The sequence below is a fragment of the Frieseomelitta varia genome, unplaced genomic scaffold (assembly GCF_011392965.1).
Source record: "Frieseomelitta varia isolate USP_RPSP 00005682 unplaced genomic scaffold, Fvar_1.2 scaffold_430, whole genome shotgun sequence".
NCBI lineage: Eukaryota > Metazoa > Arthropoda > Insecta > Hymenoptera > Apidae > Frieseomelitta > Frieseomelitta varia.
In genome coordinates, this window is record NW_025110180.1 from 35,250 (window position 1) to 59,909 (window position 24,660).

General features: G+C 31.7%; 1 protein-coding gene across 5 annotated transcripts in view; it reads right to left on the reverse strand.

The window, feature by feature from the left end:
• LOC122532016 overlaps positions 1–24,660 on the reverse strand; it is a 182,731-nt gene that overhangs the window by 35,213 nt on the left and 122,858 nt on the right. For all 5 annotated transcript variants that reach the window (XM_043660421.1, XM_043660420.1, XM_043660418.1 and 2 more), the window contains one exon: positions 10,996–11,226. In XM_043660421.1, the coding sequence (XP_043516356.1) occupies positions 10,996–11,226 (231 nt within the window). The remainder of the gene's footprint in view (positions 1–10,995; positions 11,227–24,660) is intronic.

Here is a 24,660-nt window from a genome sequence, read left to right on the forward strand (position 1 = left end):
AAGAGGCAAGTTTATCCAAAAAAAAAAAAAAAAAAAAAGAAACTAATAAACTAAATTTCACTCGTCAAAATCGCGAGTCAATTTCGAAACGAATTTCGAGAAATTCAAGAGGACGATAAAAATACCTGAGGCTCCTTTCGCGCGATTAATCAAGAAGCAAGTTGCTGCTAAACACTTGCCTCTTCCTTCCCATTCCCCAGTTCTCTCTTTCTCTCTCTCTCTCTCTCTCTCTCTCTGTCTTTCTCTGGTTTCTCGCGGCGCGGGTCACACGAATAAAACGACCGAGACCAGCCCCGCAACGAGGCCCCCTTTTTATTCCAGCGACTCGTACGGATTTTCGAGGGGCTTCTCGAGAAGGGTTCCACTCGACCAGCCCGACCTCTCATTGGTCGACTGCGGTTAACATTCAACCCCCTCACGCCGGCACTCGCCTTTCCACCCCCCTGGCCCACGCGAGAAATTAATCGGCGTGTGCACCAGGACCCGATTTACTCTCTCGTCTGGGCGGTGCTTTTTCGCCGTGGTTTTCGTACCGTAAACTCCTTTTTTTCACAGGGCCTCCCTCCCCTCGATGCACGTATGTATGTACTTTCAAATCGACGCGTGACACCGCGCGCCGGGGATTTCGTTACCCGCTGGATGAAGGTTCATTCAAGTTTTCGTGCGGGTTTTGGTAAAACAGCCGAGGGTACGTTAGAACCACGAAAAGCGTCGAATTTTCACCAAATTTTTTCGTCAAAATTTTGTAATAACGTCAGAGCTTCACAACAAGCTTTTGTTTGTGCGTTTTACGAAAAATCATTTAAGTCTCTGCACTGTCTTGGATCTATAAAATATTGAACAAAAGTATTCAACAAATTGGTCATTTCGACCATTTTTGTGGTTTCAATGTTAATATCAGGTTTTTAATCGTGTGACATTTCTTTTACCATCAAGTGAGTAAAGATTTATTCCAACTTTCGTACGGACTGTAATAAAATAGATTAATACTGGCTAAAATTTTTATCCGATCTAATTTGTTCTGTACGTGAATAATTATTTGTATTTATTAACTTTGTAATAACTATAACTGAAATATGAATGTCTATGCAGAAAATGTAGAATATACAGAAAATTAAGAATATAAAAATTAAGAATATGAAAATTTTACGGAAAGTGTAGAATACACAGAAAATTCAGAATATAAAAATTTACGGAAAGTGCAGAATATACAGAAAATTAAGAATATAAAAATGTACGGAAAGTGTAGAATACACAGAAAATTCAGAATATAGAAATGTACGGAAAGTGTAGAATATACAGAAAATTAAAAATATAAAAATTTACGGAAAGTGTAAAATATACAGAAAATTCAGAATATAAAAATTTACGGAAAATGTAGAATATACAGAAAATTCAGAATATAAAAATGTACGAAAAGTGTAGAATACACAGAAAATTAAGAATATAAAAATGTACGGAAAGTGTAGAATACACAGAAAATTCAGAATATAGAAATGTACGGAAAGTGTAGAATATACAGAAAATTAAAAATATAAAAATTTACGGAAAGTGTAAAATATACAGAAAATTCAGAATATAAAAATTTACGGAAAATGTAGAATATACAGAAAATTCAGAATATAAAAATGTACGAAAAGTGTAGAATACACAGAAAATTAAGAATATAAAAATGTACGGAAAGTGCAGAATATACAGAAAATTAAGAATATAAAAATGTACGGAAAGTGTAGAATATACAGAAAATTCAGAATATAAAAATTTACCGAAAGTGTAGAATATACAGAAAATTCAGAATATAAAAATTTACCGAAAGTGTAAAATATACAGAAAATTCAGAATATAAAAATTTACGAAAGTGTAGAATATACAGAAATGTAAGAAACATCCAAAATAGAATATTAATTACAGTATCACAGTGGACAAAACAAACTTTTCCATTTAGGTTCCGTTCTTTCAGTTCAGATATTCCAAAAATACATACACATTACAGCACAAACATCTGCAGGATTTGTAAATTTCATCATTTATTATTTGTAATATTCATTCGTTCTAAAACTTTCTGCGCCGCGATAATATTCTCTCCTGCATATTGTTCCACTCAAAAATGGGCAATTTCGTGTTTAAAGTACAATAGGTAATTATCGAAGTATCTATTGAGATTATGAATGGAGGAGAGCTACTCGCGCGGTTATCCAGGGTGGAAGAAGTAGCCTTGAAGGGTCAATCGATTTTGGAGACACGTAGTAGAACGTGGTATCATCGAGTCACTGAATGGAACCAAGTACCTAAACTACGGAACCTCTATAACAATCACAACGTACGACAATGATCTTCACCCACTGCTCCTTTTGTCTAAAAAAGAAACTCATAAATTTCAACGAAATTCCACAATGCTCGAAATACACAAAGCATCCAGCTTTCCACAAAGAGAGCCTTAATTCGACGATTGTTCGTTGGACAAATTTAAACTGTGAATTATCCTCCCTTTTTCTCTGTAAAAGTGCAACTGTAGAAAATATGACAATAATTACTTGGATCTTCTAGACAGATGTTTTTCTTCTCTGAAACTTCCAGCCACGAGCAAGTATATTTTTCTGTATAAAATCGCGAGCGAAATTTTTATCTTGTACGAATTTATCTCGATTAAAATTAATTTCTTCAAAAATTAAATATATATATACACACACACGTCTTTATATTATATTCTAATTAATGTAATTGATAGAATTTATATATTAATTTTATATTAATATGTTAATTATATATTAATAAGATTATAGATTAACCACGATAGAAAAAGAAAAGTGAAATTAAATTCAAACCTAATAATATAAAATAGTAAAATTAGTAAAATACAATTTTGGCATTATCCGTAGCTGGAAAGTAGCTCTAATTCACGTATATTTTCTGTATAATCTTTTTTTGTACATATATTCCGTAAATTTTCTGTACAATATTTTCTATCTATTTCTATAAAAATTTATATCTGTATATATGCATTTTTACATATTATTTCATTTGTTTAATTCAACATTTTTCTCTCTTTAACCTTCCAGCAACGAGTGAATTTGAATCTTCCTCTAAAACCGCGAGTGAAATTTGTATTTTGCATAAATTTATCTCAAGCGGATTAAAATTAAATTCAAAATTAACAAGATAAGTAGAATACGATTTTGCTACCATTATCCGTGGAAAGTTGAACGCTCTTCACAATCTGTGTAATTTTTTGTATAATCTTTCCTTTCGTACATTTCTTTACAAATTAAATACGTATATACGTACATTTTTATACATTATTTTATCACGTGTCATTTGCCTTGACACGAGCAAAGAATCACGAATGAAAATACCAGAGAGGTAGAGAGCACGCAAATCACGTTAAAAATGGGCCAGCATTTTTTTTCCACCCGCGGTGAAAGTTTCGCGAGGAGGATTCGACGATAACAGCTGCAGAAGAAGAATCGATATCGAGAGGAATTATCGCGCGGGACGGCAACGACGACGATTAAAAAGTATGGACGCGATAAAATCCAGGACGGAAACGGCCCTTTTCTGTGCGGATCGAACGGAAATTCGAGAAGTTCGTAATATTAAGAACCGATGGGGAACAGCAGCGCTGGTTGATTGCCTTTTTGTGCGAACCAGTTAGCGATCTTTGATCGCGGATATTTGCACGGAAACGAACGAAAAGTGAGAGAAAATTGTGACGTTTCACGCTCTGCGATTGATTCGATTGTTCGTGATTGGAAAATGTGTTTGCCATTCTTTTCCAAATTACTGTCACGCCTGCTTCGATAATGGAAGTACGACTTTTCATTCTTTGAAAAGTGTATTTTCTTTCGTAAAAATGTATCGTTTGTCCCGAGCTTGCAGAGAGAAAAAAAAAATGCACGCGTTTCTTCAGTGTCAAAATGAATTGCAGGCAATTATATCCATTACGTGCGATATTTATGTAGTTTTTTTAACGTTAATCTGTCAAACGAATCTAGCTTCGTTCGAAATAAGAATAAATAATGTTTCGCACGATATTTTGAGGAACTTTTTTCAATTTATTCCCTTATCTTCGCTGCCAAGATCTTTTAATGAAACTGCACGAATGAATAATGTAATCGTAGATAAGAGACAATGTAGCAGAGATACAAAAATCCCTAATTGTCAAGAATCAGAAATGGAAAGTTGATGAATGGAAACGTTGGATGTCGCAAGAATAACGATGATAAAATGTAACAATTCAATTCTTTTTCAGATTATTAAAAATCAACGAATTACGTATTTTCTGAAATCATTCGTATTAATTAATTGAAACATCAATCTTTTGATGTATTGGTACATAAAATCTATGGTGTGATTGTAAAAATGATAAATGATAACTTCGAAGAAACAAATATTAAAGTACTATAGAAATGACAAGATTTATTTAAATAAAGCAGTATTTTCAACCTTTTTGAATTTCACATAAATGCACAAACATCAGTCCAGTAATTACCATTCGTACGATAAAAATTTCGTATAAATGTACATGTACTTGCAAAAAGCAATATATAACTAGTTAACTAGTTTCTGCAATGATTATCATTTTTTTTTTACTGCTTTAAAGCTATTTTTTAAATTATATTTCGCAATTATACGAATAAAATTATTACTAATAATACTCTGAATTATTATAAATTTTCCCTAGTTGCCAAGGATATTTATTTCTACGAATTTGACGATTTATTCTAAAAAAGAAATATTTATTATTTATTACATATTACAATATATTATTTATAATATATTTGTTATATATTATATTTTTAATAATGTGTATTATTTACTATTTATTTAATTATATTTCGCAATTATACGAGTAAAATTATTACTAATACTCTGAATTATTATAAATTTTGCCTCGTTGCCAAGGATATTTATTTCTACGAATTTGACGATTTATTCTAAAAAAGAAATATTTATTATTTATTACACATTGTAATATATAATTTATAACATATTTGTTATATGTTATATTTTTAATAATATATATTATTTATTATTTATATTTATAGGAATTCATAGAAATATTTATTATTTATATTTCTAAAAAAGGAACGTCCACTCGCTGCAAACACAGTTACTTCACGATCTAACATTCCGATCGTGATGCTCCACTTTCGTACTCTGTTTGTATCTTATATTTATCTTCGTGCTAATGAACGTCATCTTCTGCGATCATCTTCTGCCCCGAATTATTAATGATCCGCAAATTCCTCGAAGTTCAGTAACTGCGTGTATATTTAACCCGCGTGCGATCGTGCCGTGTAGTTCGAGTGAACTCGCAGTGTTATCGCGATATTTTCAAGCTTCGTGATTCTTCTTATACTCATCGAGAACTTGTTACCACTGATTGAGGGTAATTTAAAATCTTAGGAAGGTGTATTACATATACTCTAGGTTTCTATCTTCTTGAAGTACGTTTAACAAGCAGCCACTTTGCACGAGTTATTTTAGCAAATTTTTCTGTTTTAGCAATTTTAACTTGAATTTATACATTCAACGTTATATACTTAATATCGTCCAATTTCTCTGTAGGAAAAATACAAAATTGGATTTTATGAGAATGTTTCGATGAAAGGTACGTGGATCACGTTTTATTATATTGCATTTTAAACAGAAAATTATTTACATCGGTTTATAAAATACTATATATATATATATTTTTATATATTTATTAATCTATAATTATTTCAAGTTTTTAAAAAAAGATGAAGAAATGAGAATTTTTAATTCCTTACGCTCAACAAAGAAAAATTCAAGAAACAAAAGGTATACTGGAGTTTTTCATTAAAAAAAAACGGTTATTACATTTGACAAGAGCGATAAATAAATAAGCGTCAGAATTAAATTACTGTTACTAATGCAATAAAGAACAGAAGAACATAAACATTCCTTCGTCGCAACTTACGAAATAAATAATAAATTTATCTTCTTCAAACCGAATTATATTTAAACAATTATTGCTAAAAATAAACAAAAAAAAAAAAAAAAGATTAAAACCCGAACGAGTTAATTACGATCTTAATGCCTGGTGTAACATATGCATGTTACATACGAAATATCTGCTTTCTATTAAGAGATTTGTAATTCTAATTGGTCACAGATTATTGTATATTCATAACGCATCTACATGTTATTTGCAAGCACTTATGCGAATGCCTGATATATTTGTTACAAGCCCCTCTGTTTTTTTTCTTTTTTTACCTTATCGTAGAATTTCGTTTCCATAATCCGAGTATCAACACGGAACGGGGAACCGTAGAAAATTTGTTTCACTAACCGTAAGCATGCACTCTGTTTCTAATATAATTTACCAAGCGAATTATTCGCATAGAAATCCAAAATGATTGGATGCTGATCCCACGAGTGTTTAATCTGAAGAACGTTTCAAAAACTTTCATTTATCACGGCATTTTCGACATATTCCGACATTTTCATCGAAAAAAAAACGGACAAACAAACGAACAAAAAAAAAAAAAAAAAACGTACCAAATTTTTCTATCAACGAATCTCGTAAAATTTTCAACCCAATTGAGCCGCGAAAAATGAACGAATTTTTTTTTTTTTTACCCTCAACTTTCCGGTATTTTCATAACCATTGTCGATCCAGTCCATCTGAAAATACGTAATTTCCACTGCTCACTACTACTCCTGTTCGCGTGTTGTGCGAAATCCTCCGACAGAAAAGAAAGGAAACCTTGGTCAGACAACACTTGCACGAAACGAGGAAATTTTTTTCACGATCGTTTCACCAACGACATCGTGGTTTAAAGAAAATAGGAAAGCTGAAATGAGACGAAACCAACTTCCCGACAAGTGCAAACGATCTGACCTCCCGCGTTAAAATGTAAATCGCTTAGTTACACGCTCGGGCAACGAAATTCCAGCATTGAGAAAAATAGAAAGAAGAAAAAAAATACTCGCTATTGTCCGACCAGAGTCACGAGTATTCTCCTAATTATCGTCAGTCGATAAACGCTAGCAACGTTCGCGTGATCTTTAACCGCGACATCGCGACCGGTGGATCACCGGCGGATATATCGTTTCAGCGGATCTGAATTTTTGATTGTCGAATAATGTCCTCGAGAGAGGACATCCGTCCTGGGATAAGTCGCTGGAAAGATAACGCGCGCGGTCTGAATTACGATCGTTAATTACGACGTGATCACGTCACGCCTCGTGATTCCAGCAACAGCTGTCCGGTCGCTTCTTCCTGGAAGCACCGAGGAGAAGAACGTTCCCGAAGAAACTGGACAAATTCTTGGGCAATGCCCCTTTCACAGCTAGTGTCACGGATCGAAATGAACAGATCCTTTTCGTTTTCGAAAGAAATTCGTATAATTATCGTAGGGATATAATATAAAGAATAAAAAATTATAAATTCGTATAATTATCGTAAGGCTATAATATAAATAATAAAAATTATAAATTCGTATAATTATCGTGGGGATATAATATAAATAATGTTTATTCCATGAAAATTATGACAATAGAATTACTTTAAAAAAAACTCGAGTTAACGAGTCAAGTAAATTCTTTTCAACGACACAACTGACACTTTTTAACAGTTCTCTTTCGACGCTCTCTCACGACTCTGGTCTTTTAAAAAAAAAAAGAAAAGTGCTCTTGTGGTTACGTTGGACTTCTCACATCATATTCATATTTTATCACATTTCTATGATCGACAAACAGGAGACCAGCTGTTATATTTAAACGTAATTAAAATTAGGTTAATTATAACAATCGACAACCGATAATAACAGATACTACATTATTTTAATACATATATAATAAAATCTATATTACATTAAACAATAAATAATTTATTATGATAATTATAATAAATAATCTATATTATATTATATATATAATATATAAAATAATTATTTTAATAAATATATAATGAATATCTCTTATGAAAAAGTATCTGTTTTCGTGGAATTTTTATAGAAAGAAGTGTCCCACACTTTTTAGAAGAACTTTTGAACAGGAGCGTTCTCACGGAGCAGATATTTTAGAATCTGTACAGCAAAAGTTATTTTGGAACGATCAGTTGATAATTCGTTTTTAAATATTGTACTGTTCGTTCTTATGAATATCGACGAACAAATTATCGACTCTTCCGACAGGAGAATTTTTGTTTACACATTTCACACTGTTCTACTCTGTCGGAAATTTTTATTTTTAAGAACCTATTCTCATCGAGAATATTTCTCAAAAATGCTTCAAATAGAATCTGTTTAAAAGTTCTTGGTTGATAAACTAGCTTGTAGAAGTGTTTAAATATTATTGCCTTTATGTTGATATGTGTAACATACACATACGCGGATTAAATTGTTATAGAAATGTTTCGAAAAATTGATGATATTTAAATTGTTATAATTCCGTAAAAAAAAAAAATCATACAGTTCGTTTCAAAGCGTGAACTTTAATCTTAATTCTGAAAAATTCACTTTTCATCAAAAATTTTCTATGACATGATCGAAAGATCGAACAATTCTTTCCAAGACTGAATTTACCATGAACTTGAATAAATTCTTCAAGACTTTCAAAAGTATTTAAAGTGCATTTCTCCGATAATAATCGAAATCTTTCCGAGTGATAATTGTTTTCTCGAAACTTCAACACCAATTTTTACAATAAAATCACCTAAAAACGAAACTCATAACGACAATTAATAATTATAAACGAACAATCTTAACGTTCCGTCGTTCTCGTTGTTGCAAGTCTTCCATTCACCATTTCCTACCAAAATTTACTCAACGCGCAATTTAACGTGAAATCTAACAAAACTTTCCTCCCATCGTCGGGCCTCTTTCTCTCGCCAGTTTCGAAATCTCGTACCGTCCGTTCCACCTCGGAATATTAAATGTGAAAATTAAATAGATTATTTCACGGACAAAGCGCGAAGGGCAGCGAAGTAAATTAACGAGGAATAAATTCCTCGGCGCGATACAATGGCCCGGCGCGTTAAAGCGACCTGAAAACCTCCCCATTCGCGCAACGATCCAACGAACAATTCTATTTGAAACTCCTTGCGGAATTGCTTTTAAAAGCAAAGCAGAGATCCAAATATCGGGCAAGAAACTCGTTTCGGCCGGGCCTCAAATTAGTTTCCACCGAGCAACCGGCAAAACGAAATCAAAGATTCCGTTGCGTTCCCCTCTCTCCTATCTAACGACCCATTAAAACCTGTGCATCGACAAACTTCCCGAAACTCCAATTAAAAACGACGCCCGGCGAATCATCAATCACCGACGACACCGTGCAACGATCGAACTCGTAAAAAAATTTTCAGCTATATATATATACGCGTAAGCTGCAGGTCCGTTTTGCAAGTCCGCTGTTCTCCGATGGAATTTCTGAAGTTGGCAGAATTGTGGTGGTAAAAAGTAATTCTGACTAAATTCGAAGTTTAAACGTACACGAATTTTCGTGTTATCAAACTAATCTAATGTGTCACTTTTATTGTTTCGTAAATAAATATATATTTCATATATTATTTCATATATATTTCATATATTTTCATATACTTTCGTATATTATTTTATATATTTTCATATATATTTCATATATTTTCATATACTTTCGTATATTATTTTATATATTTTCATATATTTTCGTATATTATTTCATAATAAATAAATAAATATATATATATATATATATATCTTCAGTGTATGATATATCCTTCTCGAGATATTTTCGTTTTTCTTAATTTATATATATTACCTTATATATATATATATATATATATATATATATATATATATATATATATATATATATATAGGTAAATTAAGAAAAACGAAAATATCTCTTATAAATTTATAAATTAAATTTATAAAACTTATAATAATTAATTAGTAATTTTATTAAATTTATATATATATATATATATAGGTAAATTAAGAAAAGCGAAAATACCTCGAGAAAAATATATCATACACTGAAGATACTTTAAAAATGAAATTCAGTACAGTGCAAAAGTTTTTTTATAAGTGACGAGCAAAACTGAACACACATGTGGATTTTCAGCATTGATTTTATCGAGTGTTTGCATGTAGAATACAAAAAAAAAGCAATGTATGTAATGTTCTGCAGGATGTTCTGGCTTTTCAAAAAAGATTTCATGATCTTGTTATTATCGCTATTCTGTCAGATATAAATTGCCTTCTAGTGAAGCTAGTTTTGCACCACACAATTGATTTAAATGAAGAATTGTTACTTTAAACTATTCTAACTTCGTTAAAGAAAGATCGTGCAATAATCTACTTAAAATTAGTCTCGTATTTTAAAACGTAGAGCTTCTGTTTTCACTATCCTGGATTCGTTCCAAGATATTTTGACACCATGTAGCAAGTAGAAAAATGTTCTTCTCTTCGAAAAAAAAAAATTGTAAAAATTCACACACTGAATAGTTTTATTTATGACTAAATCCATCACAATCTTGAGGATTAAAGTTTCCCGTTTACAGCTCCCTAAAATTTGTTGTACAATTGTTTTTTATCAATTTGAAATATTAGGGTTGGATGATGAAATGTTAGAAATTCTTGAATTTTTGTTGTTTAATCCTAATATTCAAAATGATAAAGAAAAAATCGTGCAAGTTTTAAAGAGTCACTATAAAGGTAATGTTCAAGATTATAGTATACCTAATTGCAAGAAAAATTTTGTAATGTTTTCGAGCTTTTACAATTTTCGAGAAGAAAACTCTTACTTCGAAAGAAAAAAGAAGTAATTCACGATTATCAAGATAGAAGCTTAGCACTTTAAAATGAGATCAATTGAATTATATAATTTTTTATTACAAACTTATTAAATTGTCGATAATTTTTCATTGTCTTTGGTACAGTAGCCCTCTTCACTTCAACAAAGATATTACACGTTACAATAAAAGTGTACGAGCACTTTTGCCAAACGACTGTACCAAATTGTGCATAACAACGATAATGGACTCACCATTTTCCGATTTCGGTGGCACGGGTTCGATTTTCACGGAAGTGGTGGTGGCATGAAGGGAAGTTGAGACTTCAGCAACTTGACAAGGCACCGAAGCCAAAGGTTCCCTCTTCACCAAATTGCTACTCGCATTGTTATTGCTATTGCAATTTGCATCCTGCCCGTTCCAAGACGAGGCGACTGGCAACGTTCTGCTGCAGCCTGCATCCGAATGCACTGCCTTTGTCTTTCCTAAAATTCGCAAAAACGATCGATTGTAGTCAGAGATCCTCTCGCTCTCACTACTTTTTGAAAGACGAATCTTTCGTTTAAATATACGAAAACACAAATATACAATATCTGTACAGTCTGGTAATCACGATAGCAGAAAATTTAATGAAACAAACGAAAATTAACACCAGAGTTACACACAAAAATCCAAAAATTTCCATCAGAAACATTAAAGTAAAAAAAAAAAAGAGAAAAAATGATGAAACTTTATAATACAATAGAGCGCACAAGCTTCTATTTACACAGTTTACGAAAAATTATTAAAAAATTTCTAGAAATACATTGTTTCATGTTTCTGTAAAATTATAAATTGGTCATAATTTCGATCACTTCGATAGTTCCAGAGAAATTTGTTTCGTGTGTTGAGTACGTCTATAACTATTCTGCATACTTATTGTACTTTTAAATTCCTTGCAACATTCACAGTCCACTTTCACAGCGAATCTTTTTACTCTGATAACGATCATTTAAAATTCTGCTAATTGAATCGAGAACTCTCGCTGATAAAATGCCAGATTGTGGATAGGTTGCTTCTATGTTACAATTTTGCATCGATGTTTCATTGAAGTAATTTCACCAGTTGAAAAGTGAAATTCAAAAGGCACGCGACGACAATAATTGTGCAAGTTATTTGTTTTTAGTTTATTGTAACGATAATAACCATGAAAATGTTAACATTAATTTGTAGTTTTGCCACTTTTATTTAAAATATTGAATGAAAATATTAAAATTATTGAAAATATTAAAATTTTAGAGCTTGGAGAAATAACTGTTAAGAAACAAGTACTATGTTAAGAAACAAGGACCAAGTATTATATCAAGTGATAAGATCGATTACCTATCAATCTAATATGCATATCGATAAAAAAAATATTATACAAGTGTTGTACAAAATATGGAAATTCTGTTTTAAAAATGTCTGCAGAATTAATTGACAACTCGAATATGAATTTTTATGCATCTGTGGAATATCCTGAATAATATGCGCGTAACATAAAATAACTAAAGTAATAATACTTTCTACAATATTTCATACATGAAACGATTCAAGTGCTTTTTATATACAGTTTTGAAAAGTTTTGAGTTTGCATAAAATTATGAAAACGGAAAGAAAAATATTGTTGGTCAATATCATTCAATATCTTCCTATTAATACAATGCAACAGACACTCAGACTCCAAATTGTAATACTTCGTACATAAAACTTAATTCAAGTTCCTTTTTATATAAATAAAATATAAACTTGCATAAAAATTCTTTAAAAAAAGCAAATGATACTTGACCAACAATATTTTTCACTTCTTTTCTTATCACACTCTGAAAGATATAAATTTACGTAAGAATCTCTATTAAAAAAAAAGAGAGATTATATCTTCCTATTAAAATGACAGAATAGATACTTAATCTTTTCACGCCCTTGGCCACATATGCGGACGTAATTAATTAATTTACGTCCTATAAAAGTTACTTTCACTCGCGAAACCGTTACAAAAAAATAGTTGTTTCTTGAAATTCCGAAACGTGCACTTATTTAATTTATTTACCAAGAATAAAATGAAATTAAATTGAATTTCTTTCGAAAAGTCGTCCCTGAAGAGCTTAAACTCTGCGTGAACGTCCCTTTTTCGATTCAAACCTCTCCGTCCACTGATCCAAAAGAGAGAGAAAAAAAAAAAAGAAACAAAACGGAAGAAAACGAAAAATTCCAGCCTGACAATTTAACAACCATTTACTCGCACGACGGTGGCGCGCGCGTAAAGCACAATTCAACCGTCACAATAATATCCCACGCACACCAGCGCCATCCACTTCCGTTCCGTCAAATTTCCAGCAGGCGCCGCGTTTAAAAAACACTCGGCCGATCCTCTCGCTCGTCTCGCGATCGTCGAGACAAAAGGGATTCGCAACGAGGTCAATAGCTGCGTGAGTAACGCCGACATTAATTCCACGGGCAACGGTCGCTATCGCGGGGACCAGCGAGAAAAAGGGAGAAAAGGATGGAGAGGAGTGAAAGAAAGAGAAAGAGAGAGAGAGAGAAAAAGGGCGATCTTGATTTTATCGTTCGCCACGTGAACATTTACGCCAGCGAGCGAAACTCTGGACGTGCGAGGTTCACGTGAATAACGCGAATAACGGAGTATTTGGACTCTGGAATGTTTTACAATAATATTTGAATGACATTTTCGAGTGTATGCACTGGTGGATATTTAATTTTTGAATAAATGTAATTTCATTTTTTCTTCTTTTTTTTTTCGTGTGTGTATATTGTCGTTCAAAAATCTTAGTCGTAGATAACAGATTTTTTTAAATTTATCATTTAACTATTAACTTTATAATTTAAAACTTCACTCAGATTCTTCTATTGTATAAATTATTTTAAATTTTTATTAATTTTTTTAAATTTATCGTTTAACTGTTACTCTGTAATTTAAAACTTCACTCAGATTCTTCTGTTGTATAAATTATTTTAAATTTTTATTAATTTTTTTAAATTTATCGTTTAACTGTTACTCTGTAATTTAAAACTTCACTCAGATTCTTCTGTTGTATAAATTATTTTAAATTTTTATTAATTTTTTTAAATTTATCGTTTAACTGTTACTCTGTAATTTAAAACTTCACTCAGATTCTTATGTTGTATAAATTATTTTAAATTTTTATTAATTTTTTTAAATTTATCATTTAACTATTAACTCTATAATTTGAAACTTCACAGATTCTTCTGTTGTATAAATTATTTTAAATTTTTATTAATTTTTTTAAATTTATCATTTAACCATTAACTCTATAATTTGAAACTTCACGCAGATTCTTCTGTTGTATAAATTATTTTAAATTTTTATTAATTTTTTTAAATTTATCATTTAACTGTTACTCTGTAATTTAAAACTTCACTCAGATTTAAATTTATCATTTAACTCTGTAATTTAAAACTTCACTCTTCTGTTGTATAAATTGTCATGTTTCCAATTTCGAAACGAATATGGTATGTACTTGTTCTAGGAATTTTGACATTTTGAATTGATACTGGACATACTTCTTGCAACTACAATTTATAATTGTTTCGTTCTATAAAAAAAAAATTGAAAGAAGAACTTCTCTTTCCTAATTACAGTTACCGTCAGAAACGTTGCATTTTGAAACACTCGTTTAGTTTAATCTTAAAATCTGTGGACATTGTAAAAATTTGTAATGCTTGAGATATTTTAAGCATCATCTTTCGAATTATATTTTTCAATTATTCTGTTAATTTCGATGAATGACACAGATATATTCTCTTTCTCCCCAATTATTTAGAATTCTCTTTTTCGCATTTACACAAAATTTGAAAATCAGAAAAGATTATTAACTTCGATTCGAATTAATAGGTCTTTAAATAACCCTGCTTTAAATAATTATTCTTTCGGAACATTAATACCTATCATTTTCAACCAAAAAAAAAATTTTTTTCTTTTAAATTTTTTGACTACCAGTTTCAGAGTCGAATAGCTGCAGCAGCCAGTATTGTTTACGGGCACAAACGGTGCAAGAAAGAGACGCGAACGAGGAAAGGAGATGGAACAAGCAATACTGTCACGAAGCTGTAACCTATTTGCGCGTTAACTGGAATCCAGAACGCGTTTACCTGTTTGTCGCTAATCTGGTTACTCGTTATGCGTCGCGTCGCGGTGGAGCACGAGCGCAACTTGCCGCGAGGAACTCTCGGTGCCGCGTTAATTCGACAATTGAAGGATTTACCGAGGGAGTTTAACTCTCCGTCAAACGCGATATTAAGTATTTAAAGCGTCCGTGTTGCCGTTCAGCCAAATCGGTGGATTCTCGTCGATCCGTCGAGTTCGAGATTCGTAGAAATTGGAAGATCGATGAGACTTTCTCGCTTGTTTTCCTCTGCCCGGTCTATTCTGGGAGTGAGAGATTTTCAATTTCTTAAAATTTCACAAATAGACGTTAATTTCAATTAATTTCAGAAAATTAATTTCTACGATTGTTTATCTGAAAGTGCAAAATGTATAAGATATATGCCGCGATAATGTATAAGATAGATTATTCTCTTCCAGAGAAGAGTGTTAATTACAATTTCTGCAAAAAATGATTCATTCTGCGTCAGTTACAACGTTCCTGGGAATTCGAAAACGGATGAAGGTCCGCGACCTCTTCGTAAAATTGTAAAAATCTGAGTGGAAGAGTTGGAAGATGGAAATCTTTCTTTCGAGCTCTGTTTCTGTGATTTGGAACTCTTTGAATTTCACAAAATGATAAAATCCAAGTGGAAAGAATAATAAAAAAACGAAAGGAGTATTATAGGAATTCGTGAAAAAAATAAACAATGTATAATAATATATAATATAATAATATTACAGGAATTCGTTAAAAAAATAATTTCGAATTTCTTGATCCGGTTTTTGAGACTTTTTTTTCACCAAAGCTCTTTGAATTTCATCAAATTGTAAAATCCGAATTGTAAAATCCGGAGGACATAGTAACGAAAAAAAGAAAAAAGAAAATATCACGGTTATCCTTGAAATTATTCTTCTCAGCTATAATGTTAAAAAAATTCCACCTGAAAATATAATAGATCGAGAAAGCAATCTAAATCTGAATAAAAATAAATTGAAAACAAAAGACTGCAGTTCTTAATGAGTTAATTATATCAAATATTCAATGACACGTATCGTACGTTTTCTAAAATAATTATGAAAAAGTTTGTTCACGTTATTATCATGGTTAAGCGATCACAGCGACGTCAGTCAGTTCGGTGATATTTATTTTGTACTTCCAATTTATTTCTGACACGTCGTTTACGTCGATTTAACGAACGAACAATGAATTTCCATCGACGTTGTTTTTTTAATGAATTTAATATTTTATTCTAGCGAGTTAAACTCTATTTGCAACGATCGAGATCATCATTATGCTTATGGCAAATTGAAATTACGATGCTAGTAAATAACAGGCGTACGTATTTTTGCCCTCGGATTTATTTAAGGCACGTAAATTGCACGAATCTCCCCCGGAATGTTTAAATTTTAAGGGACGTTGCATTAATATTCCACAACCGATGAGAAATTACTTGACCGTCTATTGAAATTTTATTCCCATTTGGAAAACTCACCAAATAATACGTATACGTTTACGATAATTGTTTTCCAATACGAGTCTACAATGAGACTTTTAGGTATTGTAATTGATAATATCATATTTTGCAACGAGCGTGGCAATTTTCTTTTTTTTTTTTTCTGGTAAAATTCGCGTAGACGGTAAATCTTTTGCAAAAGGAAGCGTGCAACGTGTATTTACAACGTGTATTTGTTTGTTGTTATTATATATACGTTTTAGTATAAATAAACTGCTTTTGTCCTCAGACACGAGAATTGCGTTAATTTATCGATGCTCGACAATTCCACTCGATAATATCGTATTCTTCGACGAGTCAGATATTTCAATCCATTCATACTGCACATCCTTTTCGAATAAATACAGCTGACGTGCATTCGATTGCAGCATTTTAGTATATTCAATAGTATTTTATACGCTTTATTAAATATTTAATATTTAATTCATTTAATATTTTTTCTTTACGTATTTATGTTTTCTTCATTTCTTTATATACTCTAACTTTTTTTATCACAAGAGGATTCAATTTTACCTATTTTTTTTTTTCTTTTCTTTTTTTTTACAATTTTGTAACCGCAAGAAGATGAGAAAATTTTTATTATTCGAAGTTTCTTAAATTAAAAAAATTTGAAGCTCAAATTTTGCGAGTTATTACTATGTTTATTATTATTTTACCTTCTCACATTTGTCGTAATTTGACTTTTTTTTAAGGTAATTGAAAGTAATTTAAGTAAAGTTTAAATTTTATTCAGTAAGTAATTTAAGTAAGTAAAACTTTTTTAAGGTAATCAAAAGTAATTAGATTGGAACTCACGCATCAAAATATCGTTTCTTAACAAATGCATTGCTTCGTCGTTCACTTGAATTATAAAATTTTATTTTCAAACGAAGATAAAACATGGACTGCTTTACGTTTCATTTCGCGAAACAATCTCCTATTTGATTAATATTGTTCGACTTTTGTTTCATGAACATTTCCCCCGATATTTCATTTTGTTAATATCCTTGATGTAGTAATGCGCAGTGTATTTCGATTTATCAGTATATAGCGTTCTATATTCAATCACGCTCGATAAAACGAAACGTAGAAATTTGCAACGTTGAAATTCACATGCGACGTTGTTTCGCATTTTATCATTTTCTTACATGTAAGAAAAAAAAAAAGAGAGAAAAAAATTCGACTGTTAATCAACATCGGCGAACGAACGTTTAATTAACCAAATTTCAATCGAATCAAACATAGAAGGAGCATGAAAATTCATCGTTGTTGCGAATATGTTCTCTTTTTTTTTTCTTCTTTTTTTTTCAGCCGCCGCAACATATTGAATTTCAATTAAATTAAAAACTCATCGAGCGAGTATAAAATTTTATCCAATAAACGGATAACTTGAAAATTTCAATCGCGGTGTATTAGCAACGAACCTCCCCCGCCCCTCGAATTAAAATTAAAGCTTCATTGTCTGATTTTTCGACTCGCGACTCGACCGTGTCGGTCGGAGTTTGCGAAAATTTTGTTCGACGCCCTCCTCACACCCCTCGACAGAAATTCCGCCAATCAATTGATACAAGCGAAGTCAGCCGAGGCATTTATGTTATTTATTTTTCTCCTTTTCCTTTCCAGCTTCGCCCCCGGATAGTTTAATCCCTCCATGAATAATATTGATAAAATAATCTGTACACATCCGAGCCGGGCGTAGGAAGCGAACGAAGGCAAAACACTCTATTCAGCTAGAATTGATTTTCACGTCAAACTACAATCCTCAATTATTCATCGGTTAACACCGGTATTTTGTAGCTAAACTGATTTTAAATCTCGTAATACGATTATCGATCGTTCGTTCGCAGCTCCTCCTTTTCTTCTTTCCCTTTGTAGCAAGACACGCGAGAATTATCATTATAATTCTCTCCCTCCCTCCCTCCCTCCCCCCGTGAAAAATGGAGTATCAAGCCTCGAGTAGTATCGTTGGATTACAGACAATTGCAGATAATCTGTTTTAAATTATTAAAATCTGATGAATATTTCCTTCTATTTGGAACGTTCATTTTAAGGCACGATCCGTGATAATTTATTAAAATTCAATTTAATATTTTCATTCTGTTCTGTACATCACATTCTCCGATAGAAAAATTAGCGACAAAGTGAGAAAGACTTCAAGATCAAACGATTTAACCCTAAATCGGTCGCGATCGTGTTCGATCGACGCGAGTATTAACACACGTTAGGAAAAATTCTCGAAATAAACTGAACGAAGAGATCGTTGGAACGAGAAACACACGAATTATTATAATTAAACGTTGAATTATCTCGACGTGAAAACAAGCGAAATGTTGCATGTTAAGCAACGGTAAACTCTGATGCAAAATTTACGGAATAAACATTGCCTTCGACGAACATCGAATTAACGTCGACGAAATGATTTATCGAAATCCTTGTTTTTCGACTGCCGGAGTAACAAAGGAAATTAATAATCTCTCTCGTTTACTCAACTTGTCAATAAATATTCAGAATGCAGTTGGAAATATCGAGATATTCGAGTTTCCTCGATAATAAAGGAGACAAAAAAAAAAAAAAAAAGAAAATTGATCATACGTTCGAGGGATCGTTGCAATTAATCCAACAGCAAGTGCCAAAGAGGCGTTAGATAAATTGACAGGCGCGTTTTTCGAAGAAGGAAGAAACGAGTGGCAGAAGGAAGACAGCATCTCGGATTCACCGATCGGTCGACAAAATACGAAGAGGCCGTCGCGTCGGCTCGCGACGCTCGCAAACTTCTCATCTGGCAACCGTCGGATCACGGGCTAATCCTTTCAGCCGTGCACGTCGTCTTCATCGACGTTCTACCAACTGTTCCCAAATGCGCGCGAACGATTCATAAAAAAATGCGACGAGTATCGAAATGTTGATCAGCTGAATCATCGAGCTGATCTATAAATTTTCGAATTGAAATTTTTCCGAAGACGAGAGAAGTATCGAGCGACGTTAGACCAATAATCGTTCTGACATATTTTAACGAGACACGATCGAGTCGCGATTTCTGGAACTGTGATTTCGGACGATCTGAAAGAATGTCAACGAGGACTACGAACTGTGTTGAAGTTAAATTGACGCTAGAACTAGTGACTAGTGACTTGATATTAGAAGTAATAGCTAATGAATTAACACTAGAACTGGTGGCTAGTGAATTGACACCAGAAGTAGTAACTAGTGATTTAACACTGGAACTAGTGACTTGACATTAGAAGTAATAGCTAGTGAATTAACACTAGAACTGGTGACTAGTGAATTGACACTAGAACTAGTGACTAGAGTTTAATATTCAGTCAAACATAAAAATCAAATAAAATTATAATTAAATTTTGAAACAGAGTTTAATATTCTAAACTAGAGTTTAATATTCAGTCAAACATAAAATTAAAATAAAATTATAATTAAATTTTGAGACACTAAAATTATTTACCAAAAATCATTTAAATCTCCAAAAACCCACTACCTCGCATCGGTAATATATCCAACAAAAATAATATAGTAAATTGGTTATTTCGTGCACTTTGTTTAGTTCTAGTGTTAACGATAAGATACAGTCTTCGATATAAGAAATATTATACTTCTAGTGTAATCGATATGAAACCCAATATTAAGGGCAATTTGAAAGATCACAAAACAACGTAGAAATTACTAAATTACCTAAGAAATGGATAAATTAAACTATCAGAGACAAGGCAGAGATCATGGAAAAATGGTTGTTGGAGCATATATTTTGGTAAAACACGATCAATTAGGACCTAGAACATGTTTTTTAGAATAAATATTACGAATTGTTCACCTTCTGAAGAGGAAGAATGCGAATTGTGCAACATCAAATTAACGACAGGATACATTTCTCAAACATTTTAGTCGTAGACACACACAGTGATATAAAACCCAATATTAAGGATAATTTAGAAGGTCATAAATCTTGCTAAATTACGTAAGAAGCGCTCGAATCGATGTATAATACCTCTGCTATTTGAACAGTCTTGTAACGATCGAAAATCACGCCGGTATCTTCTAATTCTGAAATTCGTTTCCTGTCACTGGGATTTTTTAATCTAAAATTTACGAGTTTCTCTTCATACTTGAGACACATGAAAACCATACGTACGTTTTATCATATATACAAGCATCGACAAGGTGTTCGATCCAATTTACAAATCGGGAACATTGTGAAATAATAATCACGATTCTAAAAAAAAATCAAAGTCAAATTAAGCGTGACCATTATTAATTGCAAGTCTGTTCTATGTTATTTAGTCAAAGAATTTTCAAATATAATTCAAATTGGAAAAAATTTGAGGAAGAAACGACCAAAAAAAAAACAGAACATTTTTACGCGCGCTTGACGACTTTCGCGGCTGAGAGAGAGAGAGAGAGAGAAAAAGAAAAAATCAAGGAAACCGCTCTTCTCGAGAGGCGACGCGCGCGCGTATGTTTCCTCGAGAAAATAGAGGCGGGCGAAAGTCGGCGCGGAAATTTCGTTTCGGTTGGAATTAATTCACCGTTCAGCGGCGAGCCAAGGCGAAGAGCTACGAAAATTATACAGGTATTTAAAATATACGTGCGCCGGAATATGGATAGCTCGTTTAAGTTGCGAGTGCCGGCGCCGCGGCCTCTCGCGCGTTCAACCTTTTGAATAAATGAAACCATAATTTACCGGCCATAAAACCGGCCGGCCGATGCTAATATCCCGCGAATTAAAAACTTATTAAGACGAGTTCTCCGCGCGCGATTTCACGCCGCGAGATCCGCCTCTCCCCGCCGGATCGATCAAGTCGGCCAGAGTTCATTTGTCGATCGTTCGTTGGAAACTTCGCGCGAGCGATTAGTTTAATTCTCCTCTTCCCTTGGTGAATCTGACTCGTGTTGTAACAATTCGTTCGAATTTCGAGGGAAATTAATTTTCCGCACTTCTGTGGACGATTAGAAGAGATCAAGCGAAATCGAAGGAAAATGATTTTTGAATTTTGAACTCTCGAAATCAGGGAAATCAGTTCAATCACGCGCATTCGTATTTTTTCAATATTTTCTTAAATATTTGATTAAATATTCCAACAAGCATCGTATTTCGGATGTTTCAGCGGATATTTTATGATTCTTTGTAAATGAAAGAAAATTATAATTGAGGATTGAAAATCAGAAACACTGAGAAATTTAAGGAAATTTTAATATTTAATTGAATCATGAATCTCAGAATCGTCAATTATAAAATGTAAGAGCAAAGTTCTCGATATAATTCCGATTTTTCTTTTTCCTTCGTGAATTACGATTTAAAATCAACGTCATCGTGAAACTTATAGTTCGACATGTGAATTTCAATTAAATGTTTCATGAATGATTCAATTAAACGTAATACTGATTATCATTTAGCATAAATGTTTACTCTGACCTATCTATAAATACAGAACCTATGAATATTAATTATTAATCAATTACTGTTTCTGACATCATGGTTCGAAATGAATAAATAACTACGTTATTTATATTTCGAATGACGTGTCCAAACAACAGACGATAGATTTATATTTTTTAATTGAGGCGTTCACGGTAAAAAGGGGGTAAATTTTTACTTCGATATTTTTTCACATGCTCTTTATCATTAGCCATGTCGCATTGCAAATTAAACTAGTATTTCTGAGTTTTATATCTACTTTGATATATGAGAAAATATGGAGTTGTTATATACGTTGACACTTCAATTTAAAACTACCCTCTAATAACAGAAGATTAATTACTTGTTTGAAGAAAACTAAACACTACAGAAATAAAACACTATGCTAATAAAATAAAATACTACGGAAATAGAGAATATTATTTTCCTTGCTTATATACCTTCTAATAACAGAAAATTAATTACTTGTTTGAAGAAAACTAAATACTAAATAAAATACTATGCTAATAAAATAAAATACTACAGAAATAAAATACTATGGTAATAAAATAAAATACTATAGAAATAAAATACTATGCTAACAAAATAAAATGCTACAGAAATAAAATACTATGCTAATAAAATAAAATACTATGCTAATAAAATAAAATGCTACAAAAATAAAATACTATGCTAATAAAATAAAATACTATGCTAATAAAATAAAATGCTACAAAAATAAAATACTATGCTAATAAAATAAAATATTACAGAAATAAAATACTATGCTAATAAAATACTACAGAAATAAAATACTATGCTAATAAAAGAAAATGCTACAGAAATAAAATACTATGCTAATAAAATAAAATGCTATAGAAATAAAATATTAGACTGATAAAATAAAATACTACAGAAATAAAATACTATGCTAATAAAAGAAAATGCTACAGAAATAAAATACTATGCTAAAATAAAATGCTATAGAAATAAAATATTAGACTGATAAAATAAAATACTACAGAAATAAAATACTATGCTAATAAAAGAAAATGCTACAGAAATAAAATACTATGCTAATAAAATAAAANTTTTTGTTTTTAAATTATTAACGGGTATGCTGTTTTTTCTTCACCGTGTTTTCCGCTTTCAGGGAAAATGTTGAAATTTGCATTTGCTTAAAAGCACGCATCAGGGCGCTACGTCCGTTTTGTATAGATTGATTAATATTTACATTCTTCAGTTGTATCGCATATATATATATATATATATATATATATATATATATATAATTTCACACCGAATTTCATTCGATGTATATACGTATGCATCACTGTAGAAAATTTACTAACTTTATAACGGATAGTACGTCAAACGATTTTTACACTTGAGACATTTTCTTTTATTTTTTAGTAAAGTTATTCGAAGCGTAAATAATCAAAATTGGCAAATTTCACGAGAGAATATTTGTAAATCATGCAATTCATGTACGAGATAGTTTCTACAAGTTATTATAGAATTGAAAAGTTAACTACTGAAAATAAGCCAATCTCAGCAAAGTTATAGTAAATCTACAATTCACTCTGCAAAGTATAAAATCTCTACCTAAAAGAAAACCAGTCGTTAAAGTACGAAAATTTTTAGATGATCTATCATTCCCTTTGTCACAAGAAGCAAATTCATATCTATAAGAAACAGTCTTGGAAATACTGTTAGAAACTTTTACAACTCTTATCAGTCATCCATCTTCAATAACTTCACAGAAATAGGAATTCTTCTCATAAAGAATGCGATATTAGAAAAAAAAAAGTTGCATTTTTATATTTTCATGTATGTATATATTTTATCTTTCAGACCAGTCATCTATCTCTAATATTTTAAAAACACCTACTCCAAAAAGGTAAAAGTAAACACCTACTCCAAAATTGTAACACATTTATATCTAAGTCTCTTCTGTACTGAAAAGTACGAAACTTTTGTAATTTTCATCAGCCATTTTATCAGTCAACAACTTTGTACAAAAAAATTGCCTCTGTCTAGAATTCTCTCCACAAGGTATGTAATATTTATATCAAATTTTATTTTATATTATTATTATTATATACAAATTATTATTACATTATAAACTATTATTATATTATATTATAGTTATTATTATAATATATATAAAATATTATTATTATATTACAAAATTTTATTTTATAAAATTATTATTATATACAAATATTATTTTATATTAAACCTTTTATATCTCACATTATCCCCTTGCAAAATATATGTTTCTTAGTCATATATTATTTTTTAAGTCATCTATCCCTATCCCTACCTTCGTACAAAAGAAACATTCCTAACACCTACATTCGTCATCCATCCACATTTACAATTCTCTTCGTAAATAGCAATGAGAGATTCTATCCAAAAATCTACGTCCTCGCGAGGAATATAAAACACGATGAATAGATAGAATCAAAATAAAAACCAATATATAAACAATATAAACGACCAACCAGTCCTCAAAAATCAGCCTACTGATTAAATCCGAGTGTCCAGGTACCGAAAAATTGGCTAGATCGTCGAGCAAAGCCTCCCGTTGAGAGAGTTTTGCTCGTTTCTCGGTATTTCGTGCAATTTACTGGACGCGCGGGTAACGAGTCTTGGCCTACAAAAATCGTCGCTCGGCCGTTCCTCGAACAAGTAGCCCGCCGTGGGAAGAAGAAGCGTCGTCGGCTGGGCCACGTGGTGGACAGGAATGAATCATGAAAACGAAGCGTAAAACTGGCTGATCGGGGGGATACCAAAGAGAAACTGCCAAGGAGAGACCAGTCCGGCTCTTACAGTAAATATAGAAGCGGGAGAATCTTGCGTAAGCTCGTTC